This window comes from Telopea speciosissima, chromosome 6, assembly GCF_018873765.1.
Source record: "Telopea speciosissima isolate NSW1024214 ecotype Mountain lineage chromosome 6, Tspe_v1, whole genome shotgun sequence".
In the NCBI taxonomy this organism is placed as follows: domain Eukaryota; kingdom Viridiplantae; phylum Streptophyta; class Magnoliopsida; order Proteales; family Proteaceae; genus Telopea; species Telopea speciosissima.
Window position 1 is genome coordinate 2,928,986 of NC_057921.1, and position 14,188 is coordinate 2,943,173.

The 14,188-nt window shown below is 43.3% G+C and overlaps 1 protein-coding gene across 1 annotated transcript in view; it reads left to right on the forward strand.

Annotated features, from left to right (window-relative positions):
• The first annotated feature begins 1,038 nt into the window (after positions 1-1,038).
• The window catches only part of LOC122666258 (ribonuclease H2 subunit A), a 38,818-nt gene continuing 25,668 nt past the window's right edge, over positions 1,039-14,188 (forward strand). Inside the window, exons 1-2 of the mRNA XM_043862422.1 lie at positions 1,039-1,201; positions 1,300-1,371. Of these exons, the coding sequence (XP_043718357.1) occupies positions 1,117-1,201; positions 1,300-1,371 (157 nt within the window). The 5' untranslated portion in view covers positions 1,039-1,116. The remainder of the gene's footprint in view (positions 1,202-1,299; positions 1,372-14,188) is intronic.

Genomic DNA, 14,188 nt, shown 5'->3' on the forward strand with positions numbered 1-14,188 from the left:
GAAGGGCAGATCCCGTCGAGTAGACCTGTCTGGCCAGACACCCAGACAGGCAGAACATGATGGGCAGATTTGCTCGGCTAGGAAAAAAACAAAAAAACCCTACTCCCTTACACTTATTATGTGTTCAAGGGAGTGGGGGGCATCTGATATGCCTAAAAATGACTAGCCAACAAGCAGTCGACATGTGGCAAGATCTCATCAAGTAACCCACGAAAGGGATTAGGCAACGCACGACACAGAACTTGCCTTGGGGGGCATGCAATTGACTCAGAACATGACTCTCAGAGCCGTTAAAACCAACGACACATAGGAGGGAATTCCGTTTCCTAAAAGGAGACATCCCCCTTCATCAAGGCAGATAACCGACCCCACTATCGCTACGTGTCAAAAGATGGGAAGCAGGGAGGTTATCAATCGCCTCGGTAACCGCTCCCGGTATAAAAGGATAAGTGGGACCCAAGTAAAACCATTTTAACTTTTGGACTTACTACTCTCTCCATACCCCTTTCTAACAACTTATCTGTGCGTCGGATTGACTTAGGCATCAGAGAGTCCCCTCCGAAGTCCGCTCCGAGTCTCTTCTATGTCTTAATTCCCTTTGTAGGATGCACACGTCATCAGGAGGCTTTTGGGTGGCAACATTCTGTAATGGCAGTACAACATTTGTTGGTATAGAAGTACTCCAAAATAACAGAAACACAAAAAACTATTTCTAACTTAGAAACAATAATTTGAAATAGAAACATTGCCATATACAACCTAGTACGGTGTAGTCATTTCTGTTTTCTGATTTTGTTTTCTTTCTCTCATAAAAATAAATGCCCCCTTTTACAAATAAAAATAAATAAATAAAGGAAAAATGAACGCCATCCGATTGCACAACACATGTACCTATGCCCAAACACAGTCGCGAATGCCCGGCGCACCCCCTTGGAAAAGCGGAAAGAACTAGGGGTGTGCCGGTCATTTTGCGCGCGACCAGTTAGCGTTTTTATCCCATAAATAAATGCCCTCTTCTGAAAACATGCGCAGCTTCCCCGTTGCAAGGTATTTATTAGAGGGGGTCTCCTCGTTCGTACCATTAGAAGTGGCGGCAACTTGTGGCGCGAAAAGAAGATGAGTTCAGACGCTCCATTGCCCAAATGGGCTTCAGAGCCTTGCATTATGGGCATCGATGAGGCTGGAAGAGGCCCTGTTTTAGGTGGCTTAAGGCTTACCTTACCCTTCCTTCAGATTTTGATTATAATCTGCTTTTCTGTCATGGGTTGATTTGTTTGCTTCACAAATTTCTTTCATTAGGTCCCATGGTCTATGGATGTCTGTATTGTGCCGTCTCCTATCAAAAGACTCTAGCTTGCCTGAATTTTGCAGGTTTGTTTTCAATTCCTTCCTTCGTGCCAGTTACTTTGATTTGAGATGCGTCTTGAGAAATTTCGTTCTAACTTGGTATTTGTGTAAGATGATGTTTTTGTCCTCGTTAAATATCGTATCTTCTGGTGAAAAAAATGGGGTTTGATCAGTTTCTAGAAGATGATGATTTGTATTCTAAGAAAATGTAGGATGTGGATTTAAAGAGAACCTGTTGGATTTAGTGGGGTATGAAAGTATATATATTATTGCTATACTAATCAGTAGTGGACTGGTTTTGAAATTTCCGTTATTCACACATTTAGGCTGGGAGGGATCTTCAGAAATGGAATCAGGGAAACGGTAGAGCGGTGTTTGTTTTTCCTGTTATTCTTCTTTTCATTGGTTTGATATTGCAATCCCTTTAATTTGAGATTTGTTTTTATCACTTGCTTAAAAGAAAACAAAAAGGGAGGTTTTTTTTTTTGAGTTTCTCTTTTGGTCCTTCCTACCAAATTTATGTCATAGAAACTAATTACCAAAAGAGAGGACTTTGTTGCTCGATTGAATGTTAATGGTTATGATGAAAGTCTTCCTCAGCATTGTCACTTGGGCAAAGGAATAGGCATGGGACATTTGTTAGAGGTCCAATAATAGGTGGGTCCACAATGGTCCATGATCAGTTTGTAGAGTTCGTTCTGTCAGTTGTTAATGGATAAGTTGCATTTCAGTTACGTCAGTTCCTAAGTAATGGAATAAGTTACAAGTCTAATCAGTTGCTAAGTAATGGAGTAAGTTGCATGTCTAGGAGTCATGGAGCCATCCAGTGTTGGGTAGTTGGTTGCAACATTCACGTTGTGTCATTGGTTATTTAAAGCAAGTTTAAATGAGAATATCAGACAGAATTTGCCAGCAAAGACTTCTATCATCTCTTTGTCTCCTTTTTCTCTAAACTCTTAACGTTCAATACTCCACACAGTTGAAGAGGCCAGGGACAGGCCAAGGCCTGCTCTAAACTCCACCAAGAGATCAGGTTCTTAACAGACTCTTGCCCACTATCCCTTCCCCAAACCCTGTTGGCTTCTTTATTTGTGGTTAGTTTTCTTGATGTAGTTGCATTAGCGTGGTTGGACCGGAATGACCCACTTTGGAGATCCAAGCTAAGATGCAACAAGCCCAACCTGGTTTTTTGGTCAAAAAGGGGGTTGTTAGATTACATAGGACTATAGGAGCAATCTTTAATTTCTAATGGTGGGTAGATTACGTAGGAGTTATTTGGTAATTTTCCTTATTTGAGTTTATTTCCTAGGTGAATAATTTTCCATATTGAGCAGCGTTTCTTTTATTTATATGTAATGTAAGCACATATGTAGGAGTTGTTTTTTTTTGGGTGAATAAAAATTTCATTACTAAAGAGAAGCAACCCTAAAAAAGGAGGGAGGAAAACAAGAACCAGCAGCAGAAGCTCAAATAGGGGAGCCAGCTGGGATAAGGGAGAGAGAAGAAAGACCCCAAGAAACAACAATTAGTCTGTTCCTTGGGGTGTCAATACAAGAAGTAAGGAGCAACCAAACTAAGCTTAGATTTGATTTCAAAGAGATGGACTCCCAAATCGATAAGCGGATCTGGATTTGGAGGTCCATTTCGAAGATTGCGTTCCATCCAAATGTGGCTGATGGAGGCTGAGAAAGCCATCTTCCCAATCACGTCACAAAGAGTAGAACCACCAAAGGTCATGTCAACCCAAATCCATTCACGATCAAAAGGGAGAATCCTCCTATTTCTTGGCCAGCATTTGGAGAGGATCCCTTTCCAGATAGAGCGGGAGAAGGGGCACTCAAAGAATAGATGGTTTGAATCTTCAATTGCATTCCAACAAAGGTCACAATTGGGAGAAACCATAATGTGGCGATGTCTGAGGAAAGCTTGCGTTGGGAGACAGTTGGAGAAGACTCTCCAAGTCGTGAAGCTGTGCCTAGGAATGTGGTGCTTGAACCAGACAAGCTTCCTCCAAGGAATGAGCGGGAGCCGAGTTCTAACAAGATCCCAAGCAGATTTGGAGCTGAACTTACCCAAGGAACTAGGCAGCCAAGAAACACAGTCATCCCTTATGAAGGGTCTTCTGGAAATAGAGGGTAATAAGTTCCAGATTGGGGTTAGAGCTGGAGTAGATGAATCAGGGGGGTCTTATCCGTCGGCATTAAGAATATCGGCCACCAAGGCATTTCTAGGCAGCCCAGAACCATAGATCAATCTAGGGCTGACATGATGTATCAGGATTCCCAAAGGATGCCAGTGATCTAACCAAAGCTGAGTGGAGTTCCCATTACCAATGTGAGTTTGGATAGAGTTAAGAACCAAGGGTCGGACATCCATAATTTTGTGCTAGGTCCAAGAAGCATCAGAAGATAAATGGACAGTCCAGATAGAGTCAGAACGAAGAAGGCCTGAATATATCCACTCTACCCAAATACTTTTTGCCTTGGACACAATCTTCCACAACAATTTGATAATGCCGGCTTGGTTCACATCCTTTATCCTTCTGATACCCAACCCTCCTTCCACGAAAGGATGACACACAGAGTCCCAACTGATAGGCCGAAGGAATCTGGTAACATCAGAGCCTTTCCAAAGAAAAGAAGACATGAGTGATTCCAGAGACTTGATGATGGAATGAGGCAGCCCATAGATACCTGACCAATAAATGTAGGAGGCTTGGAGGACAGACTTGACAAACACCAGACTACCCGCATAAGAAAGAAGTTTGCCCTTCCAAAGTTGAAGCCGTTTCCTTATAAGATCCAGCATAGGAGTGCAGTGATGCGCCGAAAGTCTTGCCGGGATCAAAGGCAGGCCCAGATATTTCACAGGAAGCCGACCAATACTGAAACAACAAATATTCTTCAGACCTTCTTTTACCTCATCAGGAACTCCAGTAAGGAAGAGAAGAGACTTGGTGGGGTTGATATGAAGCCCGGATAAGTCTTGAAAGTGCTGCAAACAGTTCATGATGGACTCAAAGGAGGCTATGGAGGCCTTGGAGAAGATCATGAGATCATCAGCGAAAGCCAGGTGAGAGAGCTTGAGGGCTTTGCATTTGGGTATAGTGGAGATGAGGTGTTGGTCCGTGCATAATTGGATTTCCCTGGATAGAAATTCTAAAGCTAAGGTGAAGAGGTATGGGGATAAGGGGCATCCTTGGCGCACACCAACAGTAGAGGCAAAGTAGCCAGCTGGGCTGCCATTAACAAGCACAGAGAACCTGGGGGTGGAAATGCAGCAATGAATCCAATGGATGAAAACCATAGGGAACCTCATCTTGATCAAGACATTTGCAATAAAATCCCATCTCAGAGAGTCAAAAGCTTTATGGATATCGATCTTCATAAGAGCAGCAGGAGAATGATTTTTTCTTTCAAAACCTCAGACAATCTCATTGCAAAGGAGGATATTATCTGAGATGCTTCTACCAGGAATGAAGGTAGACTGATTCTGACTGACAAGCAGATCCACCACCTTCTTGAGCCTCAAAGCAAGGATTTTAGCTATGAACTTGTAGATGAGATTGCAAAGGGAGATGGGCCTGAAGTCTGTCATCACAGAAGCACCCTCCTTCTTAGGACTGAGGCACAGAAAAGTATGATTCACCTCAGAGATCTGGTTGGGGTTGAAAAAGAAGCTTCTAATGGCTTTGATGAGATCCTCCTTTATGATGTCCCAAGTTGCTAAAAAGAAGCCCATGCTAAAACCATCAGGTCCAGGAGCCCGATTCAGCTTAGTGGAATGGACAACGGCAATAATTTCATCTTCATTGGGAATCGCATTGAAAGACTGAATGAGATCATCGGGAATGAACTTGTTGATCACATTATCAGGGAATAGATTAGCCTCATCCGAATGACCCGAGAAGAGATTTATGAAGTAATTTACTGCCATGTCTTTGATGTCTTTCACATTTGTTATTGGAGAACCATCCGGAGCATCCAACTGAAGAATGGAGTTGTAGTTGATTCTGGATTTCAAGGAGCGATGGAAGTAGGCTGTGTTAGAATCCCCTAAATCCAGCCCACTGATCCTGGACTTGTTTGAGGAAATTTTCTTTTGATTGAGGAGCATGGCTAGTTCAAGACCGGCAGTTTTTCATCGGCTAATTGGCTATTGAGGTTGTCCCTTTGAATTTGAAAGTGGATGTTAGCAAGCTTGTCTTTACATTTACGCACGTTTTGAGAGACATTTCCGAAGATACTGGTATTCCAAATTTTGAGGGCAGATTTCACATTCCTAAGCTTCCTTGCCAAAGCTAGGAGAGGGGAGGAGAAAGCTTGGACAGGCACATCCCACGCATCCTTCATAGTGGTCAGGAAGGTGGGGTGAGAGGACCACATGTCAAAATATTTAAAGGGCTTTGGACCAAAGGAGTTATAAGGTTGAATGGACAAGAGGATGGGGCTGTGATCAGATATCCCTGGAGTGTCAAAATTGGCAAAGGAAGAAGGGAAAGAGGACAGCCAAGTTTCATTCACCAAGATCTGATCCAGTTTACAGTCAATTCTGGAAGTATCAGCCCTTTTGTTGCTCCAGGTAAAGGGGAGACCTGTCCACCTGAGATCATCAAGGCCCAAATCCTCAATGCAATCATTGAAATCAGAAATAGGTTGAGGGTCCAAAAGGTGTCCTCCCTGTTTTTCAAACCCATATCTGATGACATTAAAATCACCACCAATACCCCAAGGTAAAGAGCCAATGGGACCAGCAAGGTTGCGGAGATCGACCAAAGAGCTTGCCTCGAGAATGGGACAATTGAAAGCATACGTGATGATGAAAAAGTAGGAAGATTGGTTAAAGCGATCCGAGAAGTTAAGTGGATAAATTGGTCCGAGGAGGAGAGCATTGAAATTTTGATTTTTGAGGGGTCCCATAACACCCATATACGACCATCAGGGTGATGGGCAAAATTCGATAAGAAGGACCAGCCAGGAGCAATGGAGGAGCAGATCCTCGAGGAGTTTGGTTCTTTGACATGAGTTTCAAGCAAGCAGCAGAAAGTTGCTTGATGATGCCGAAGAAGGGAACGAACAACAGCATGTTTACAAGGGGAATTAAGACCCCGAGTATTCCACACGATGCCAAGATTCATTGGGAGAGCTTAGAGGATTGCAACTCAGTCCCTAGAAGTCGGGACATAATGCGGCACTACGAGAAGCGAGAGGGCTGCGGTGCGCGCCGATGATATGAGGTGGCGATGGGAAGAGCAAGCGAGAGGTTGGAGGGGCTATAGAAGCTGAAGGGGTATTGAGAGGAGGAGAACCGGGTAAGGACGAAGGAGAAACAGGGCAAAGAGAGATCGGATCAGAGAGGCGAGAACCCGACCCGGTTGGGTTAAGAGAGTTGTTGGGCGACAAGGTGGGGTGGGGTCCAGAGGAATCTGACGAGGCTTTCTTCAAATTTTTTTTTTTTCTTTTTTTCCTTCTGGCTCTTGTCTTTCTTTTTGGATTTACTAGTCTTAGGTGAGGGTAAAAGGGGGATTTGACTAATAAGAGATAGGGAGGGTGGAATAGTCAAAAGGGGGGGGGTGGCCCACAACGGAAGAAGCTGCGTTATCAATAAAAGGGGAAGTATCGGGGGGAGGAGAGTAAAGAAGAGGAGCAGGGGGACAAAAAGGAGAGGCGAGGTCTCTCGCAGATGGAAAGGCTTCATACTGCAGAACCGGCAAAGGTTCTTCCACAGCCACCAAGGGGTCGACTTCAGAGATGACAAGGCAAGCAACTTCAGCAGTCGACGGCTGGGTATCAACCTTAGACATACGAGAGCGGCTTCGATGGGCAGCAGAATCGATGATCTGCTCAGAGCAAGTGACAGGTTCCGTAGGGGAGTCGTCAGTTAAGGCAGCAAATCGGTTTTGCCCAATGGATAAAGGGTGGGAGCCAAGAATGCTGTCTTGTCTGGCTGCAGGGGCATTCCGGTGCCGACGGCGAGCTCTCAAACTAGTGCTCCCTCTGGAATGGCGGAAATCCGAGGGGAGGGTGGGTTCAGATCTTTGCACATAGACCTCAGGTGGACGAGAGGCTTCAGGAGGAGCACAAATAGCTGAATCGTGTCCAAACTTCTTGCAGACCAAGCAGTGGGGGGGCTTCCACTCGTAATGGACTTCCTGTTCAAAAGAATGGTCATCACCATCATTCATGGTGATGAAGGATGGAAGGGGGTCATCTGCTAGAACTTCAACGCAGATTCGAGCATACGCGAGGCGCAATTTTCTCATGGTGCGCATGTCAGAGAACATCGGTTTTCCTAGGACTGAGCCCATTGCACTAAGACCATCCGTACACCAGAAGTGAAGGGGAAGGCCTGGTAACGAAACCCAGAGAGGGATGGAGGAGAGGTCGACGCGGCGGAGCTGCAAGTGTCGATGCCACTGTCGAAGGAAGATAGGCTTCTTGCCGACATGCCAAGGACCACCTTCAAGCACACGGATCTTATCAGAGTCGTCAGAGAATTTGAAAATGAAAAATCCATTGTCCAGGAGATAGATGTCGAGGTTGCCGAGAGCTTTCCATTGCCGAGTAAGAGAAGATTTGACAATGTGGAAAGCAGGTCTGGAGTCGAGGAAGTGACCCACTCAACATGATTCCCAGATCTTTACTTCATTGTCTAGAGCACCAGTGGAGCAGCAAGCAATTTTAGAAGAACCAACCACTAAGGGATCAACGAAATGAAGGGAAAGACCTTCATTCGCAGGGGAGGAGGCGAGAGGCGAAGAGAAGAAGGAAGTCCAACTTGGAGCAGGGACAGAGGGAGGAATGTCTGAATCAGAGGAGGGGTCAGGGATTGGTGGAGGAGGGTCAGGGATTGGAGGGGGTGAAGGGGAAGGCATGCTTCCGACAGGGGTGAGAAAGTCAAGTTACCGGAGGAGACAGGTTGCCGGAGAAGAAGGCCAAGTAGGATGCCGGAGTGCCATCTCAATCAATGATTTGATTTCTTCTTCAGTTTGCTTCGGTTGTTATTAGCAGTCATATACTCATATTGCAATTGGACAGGTTTGAGAAAATGAAGCCCCATGACGTAGGAGTAGTTGATTAGAATTGAATTGGATAGTGACTTGAAGTTGAAATATTCTCACGGTTGTGAGCGTAACACATATTGTTCTCTTCCCTTTGGTTCGATTCTTCTTTCCTCTCAGGTATTCATAACTTCCTCCTCCTTCAGTTCTTGTTTTATCTATATTCTTCCGACATATTCCTTTGTTTCTTGTTCTTGTCCTGTCTAAACGATATTGACATCCCTCCAACTTTTGTATCGATCTCCTTGGAACTCTATCAATGGGAGCTGAAATTTAGAGGTGTAGCTACTTACTTAGGCGACCTAGGTTGCCAAATATGAGACCAAACAATTGTCTGGACTCTGGACTCCGGACTGGATGTTCCAACTTGAACTTCAGGTCTGGTTCTAGTTCTTGCACTACATCAAGTTGTAGATATTAACACCCTATTATTTCATTATCTATTGGGTCTAGGGTTTGATTCAGGTTCACACCCTATTATTTCATTATCCAATGTTGTTTCAATTGGTCAAGGATTAGTAGTGTTCTGATGGTTAGGTTGTGCTGGGCAGGTTATGGGTGGTCTAGAGAAGAAGAGAGTGGTTAGGGTTTGATTCAGGTTCACACTTGTAGATTGAAGAACAGACTTGAATTTTGTTGATGTAGAATAACTCTTGAAACCAGAACTTGAATGTAACAGCAAAGGAGAAGAAAGTAACCAATTAGAACCACCCGGGCTTCCCACCACAAGGTGTCAATCGGGTCAAACACCAATTCCGTCAGCCTTGATCAAACACAAGACAAAGGTCTTCTTGGAGAAGACAAGTTGCAGAGCAACAGCTTTGAGAGTTGATTTTTTCAAATTGTGAGGTGAAAGAGCCCCACAAAAATTACTTTATTTATAAGGGCCATAAGGCCTTTTGCTATTCAGCCTAGGAGCCAAAGAGCCCCTAGCCAGCCTCTATTACATTGCCAGCAATTAAAAAGGTCATGTGACCAATTTAAGTAGTCACATGACTACTAAGAAGCCTAGCCGATTCTATGAGGTGACAATTATGTTGTCACATGACCTACTAAAAACAATTAAATTAATTTCAAATTAAAAAGGGTTATGTGACTACTTAAGTAGGCACATGGCTATTACATCAAAATAAAACTAAGTATCGAACTAAAACAGCTAATCCTCTATGTAACCCATATTTTAGGTCCATAAAAGTGACCTATTACATTGGAGACCCATGGGATCAAAGGCTCATGTATATAACCCAACTCTAGATTTATTCCTAAGCAAAGAAGTCCAATTTGGTGATAAATCTGCATCACCTATGCTATGCATGTCTTTCCTCACCACTTCTACTAGAATCATATTAGGTCTAACCTGGCTCTTTTAGTTCCTTCAATCTGAATCAAATCGCTCTTTTGTACTGGAGCATCCAAAGTCCTCCGTTGAACATGGCAATGCCACCTCAATGACTTTCTTGTAGCTTATCATGTATCGACGTTACTCCCAAATCAACTCTAATATGATCATTCCTTACTTTATCTTTCTTAGTTTTGCCACTCATTCATCTCAACATCCTCATCTCCGCTACACTGAGTTTATTTATATGATGCTTCTGAACTACCCAACATTCCACACCATCCATGATAGCCGGTCGTATGACTAAAAAGAGCATTCCAATGCACAAGGCTCCTACTGCTGCACCATCTGGGAGGGGCAAATGTATGCAGCCTTAACCTAGAACCTGCTGCAATGAGGGGGTAAGGCTGTGCACATTTACCCCTCACAAACTCTGTAGTAGCGGGAGTCTTGTGCACTGGAATGCTCTTTTAGTCATACGGCCGGCTATGATGTATGGTACGGAATGTTGGGCAGTTAGAAGCATCATATAATAAACTTAGTGTACCGGAGGTGAGGATGTTGAGATGGATGTTTGTCCTATAAAATTTTTCTTTAATTTTTAAAGGAATATGTCGATCACACAACACTCTGGATGCACCTCTCCACTTCATACATCTAATTTTTTTTTGGGTAAATATACATTTAATTTTAATTCTCTGTGAAACATCAACTTCTGTATCACCTTCTTTATTTATGATTGCACCCAGATATCTAAAATAATCATTGTGCAGAATCTTCCTCGTCAATTTTCACCACCTCATTATCCGTCCTAGTGAAAGTTACATACCATATACTCCATCTTTGTTCTACTTATCTTCAAACCTTTTGATTTCAAGGTTGATCTCCATAACTCTAACTTGGTAATCCCAAATTTTGTCTCATCCAGTAAAACAATATCATAAGCACAAACATACACTATGAACCTCATCTTGGATGTCTCGAATTAAATCATCTATGATGAGCACACACAAATAAGTGTTTAAAGCTGATCCTTGATTAATCCAATTGTAATTAGGAATTCACTACCTTGACTCCCCACAATTCTTATACTAAATACATATCTTTAATTATGTCCACATATATACTTGAAACACTTCTCTAGTACTTGCTAGATTAACTCTCTAGGGACCCTATCATATACTTTTTCTAGGTCAATAAAACCATATGGGGATCTTTCTTGCAATCTCTAAATCTTTCCATGAGTCTCTAAAGTAAATAGCTTTTGTTGTGGATCTTCTTGGCATAAAACCATGTTGTGGATCTTCTTGCCATAAAACCAATTTAGTTCTCCGTAATAATAGTTTCTTGTCTCAGGTGGGTTTCAATAGCCATCTCCCATAATTTCATAGTATGACTCATTAGTTTTATGCCTTTATAGTTATTGCAGCTCTAAATATCACCTTTATTTTGTAAAATCAGAACCACAATGCTCTTTTATTCATCTCACATTTTCCTTGTGCTCATAATCTTATTAAACAGCTTGGTTAGCCAAGATAAACCACAGATTCTTAAGCTCTTCCATAATTTCATTGGGACCTCATTTGGCCCTGGTGTCTTGCCTACTTTCATCTCCTTAAAGCTTCTGTTACTTTAGACACCCTAATTATATATATATATATATATATATATATATGTTGATGTTGAAGAATGACGCATCGACTCGATCTATGACCCGGACTTGGACCCGAATAGAATAAAGTGTCCAAGTTCGTTATGCACATGTTTAATGTGTTAATTGTGTGATTGTGCAATCATACCATATTTGTAATATCCTCAAGATTATAAATAAAGTGGTAGCCTCTGTCTCATTGACAAGCCAATCTATTCTCTCTTCTCAATGTGGTATGAGAGCGAATCTTCTTTTTTCTTTTTTTACAAAAACGGTACTTCCCGCTGCTGCCGAGGCTTCGCCCTCTTGGTTGAACATGGTTGACTGAATATGTGATCATGCATGTTGCACCATGCTAACCCTCCCTGACCACTGACCATCAACTACTGCTTGCCACCATTACCGCCACTGCCGCCATGGTGTTTTCCGTTGTTGCTACCCCTGCGGCCCATGTCGCCCTCAGCTAGGGCCCATTTTTTTCACGCCGCTCTTGTCAGCCAGCACTTGCTGGCCTGCTGCCAGCCTTGTTGGCCCCCTTTTCTGGTACTGCCTGCTATCGTCGGACCTTCTATGGTCCTCCCCTGCCTGCTTCTTCCCTGCGAGGCCCTTCGTTTGCCTTTGCTGATTACTCTTGACTCTCTACAAGCCCATGCGAACCTTGTCGGTGCCTTGCTGGACCCCTATCAGTTCTCCCAGTCTGCTCTAGGCACCCTGTTGGCCATCCCTGCCGCTGCTACGTGACTGCCCAATAGTATTTTTCTTATTGCTGACTTCCTCTCTTGCTGCCTTGGTGATTATTGGCCTCTCTACAGCCTTTTGTTGTGCTGCTGTTGCTTCTCCCTTCTTGTGGGTTCCATCTCCTTCAACTATAGTGTTTTTGATTGGTTTGAACAAGGGATTCTATCACATTTACTGTTACTGGGAGCGGTGATCGGTGTCACCCTGTTGCTCCTCAACAATGTCCTACTCTACAACCCGACCCCACTAAGTCGAATTACTTAGCATGATCTCGCGCCTGCCTCCTTACCATCCGTGGTAATCATTTTCTGGGCTATATTAATGGTGATACCCCTATGCCCACTGACTCTCCGGTCAAGGACAATTGGTTAGATAATGACGCCTTGATCATGTCATTCTTGTTGAACTCCATGGAATCCTCCATTAGTTCCACATTTGTCCTTCTCAACTTAGCCAAGGAGTTATGGGATGCTGCAAAGAATACTTATGGTCAAACCAACAATTATGTTCAAATATATATTCGTCGTCAAGCTCAGGAAACTAAACAGAAGGATCTCTCTGTGTCTGCATATTATTATGCCTTGACGACTTTATGGCAACAGTTGGACTTCTATCACCTTGTTACCATGACCAGCCCTACTGGTGCTGCCACGTTTGCGAAGGAACGTGAAATGGAATGAGTCTATGCTTTCCTCATTGGTCTTAATTCAAAGTGTGATTAGATAAAGATTCAAGTTCTCAACAGGAGTACCTTTCCAACTTGAGACTCAGCTCTAACGTATGATGACCCAGCTTGGCTCTTCCTCTTCTACCACGGCTTCCTCTCCATCCCCTACTTCACATTTAGCCCAATCAAGTATTTTTCTTGCACCGTCCCATACTGATTCTTCGTGGGTACTTGATTCTTGAGCCTCAGATCATATGACCAGCTCCCCGGACCTGTTTACCTCTTATACCCCTTGTTCGGGCAAAGATAAGTCTAGGTCGCTAATGGTTCACTATCTTCTATTTCTGGTAAAGGGTCTATCTCCTGCACTCCTAGTATTTCTTTATCTTCTGTCTTACATGTTCCCTATCTTTGTGCCAACTTGCATTCCATTCACCGTCTTACTACTGACCTTAATTATTCTATTCATTTCTTTTTTTCTCATTGTGTTTTTCAGGACCTAGCGGTGGGAGCATCGATTGGATATGGTAGAGTGTAGGATGGTCTTTACTACTTGGAACAAGGTCTTACTACTACTCCTTCCACGGTTTCTGCTCGTATTACTGTAAAGACAGTGCTCTCCGACAGAAGAGAATATGTAACTTTGGGGAGTCACACGATATGTGTAACTCTCCTCTAAACCTCAAATATATATATTCACTCAAGGGCAAAATAGGAAACAAATAAAAATAAAAGAAATAACTTAAACAACTCAAAGAACTAATCTACCCTCCTCACTCCTCTCTCGGTATTAGCTCTTTGCGCTAATACCAAGCTCACGATAACACTACCCCTCAAGCTGGAGCATAGATGTCAATCATGCCCAACTTGTTACAAATATAATCCACTCTTGCACTTCCCAAAGACTTTGTGAACACATCTGCAAGTTGTTCTCCTGTACGGACATGGCCAGGAGAAATTAAACCTTGTTGTAATTTTTCTCGAACGAAATGACAGTCAACCTCAATGTGTTTTGTCCTTTCATGAAACACCGGATTTGAAGCAATATGGACAGCAGCTTGATTATCACACCACAGTTTCATTGGAGCACCATCGACAAAGCTAAGTTCAGTCATTAATTGTTTTACCCACATCAACTCATAGGTAACATGTGCCATAGCCCTGTACTCTGACTCTGCACTGGAGCGAGCGACAACTGTCTGTTTCTTACTCTTCTAGGACACCAAATTTCCACCAACAAATACACAGTAACCTGTAGTGGATCGCCTATCAACCGGAGATCTAGCCCTGTCAGCATCTGAAAAACCTACTATCCGCCCATGACCATGATCACTGTAGAGAAGACCACGTCCAGGAGCCTTTTTAAGATAGCGTAAGATATGCATA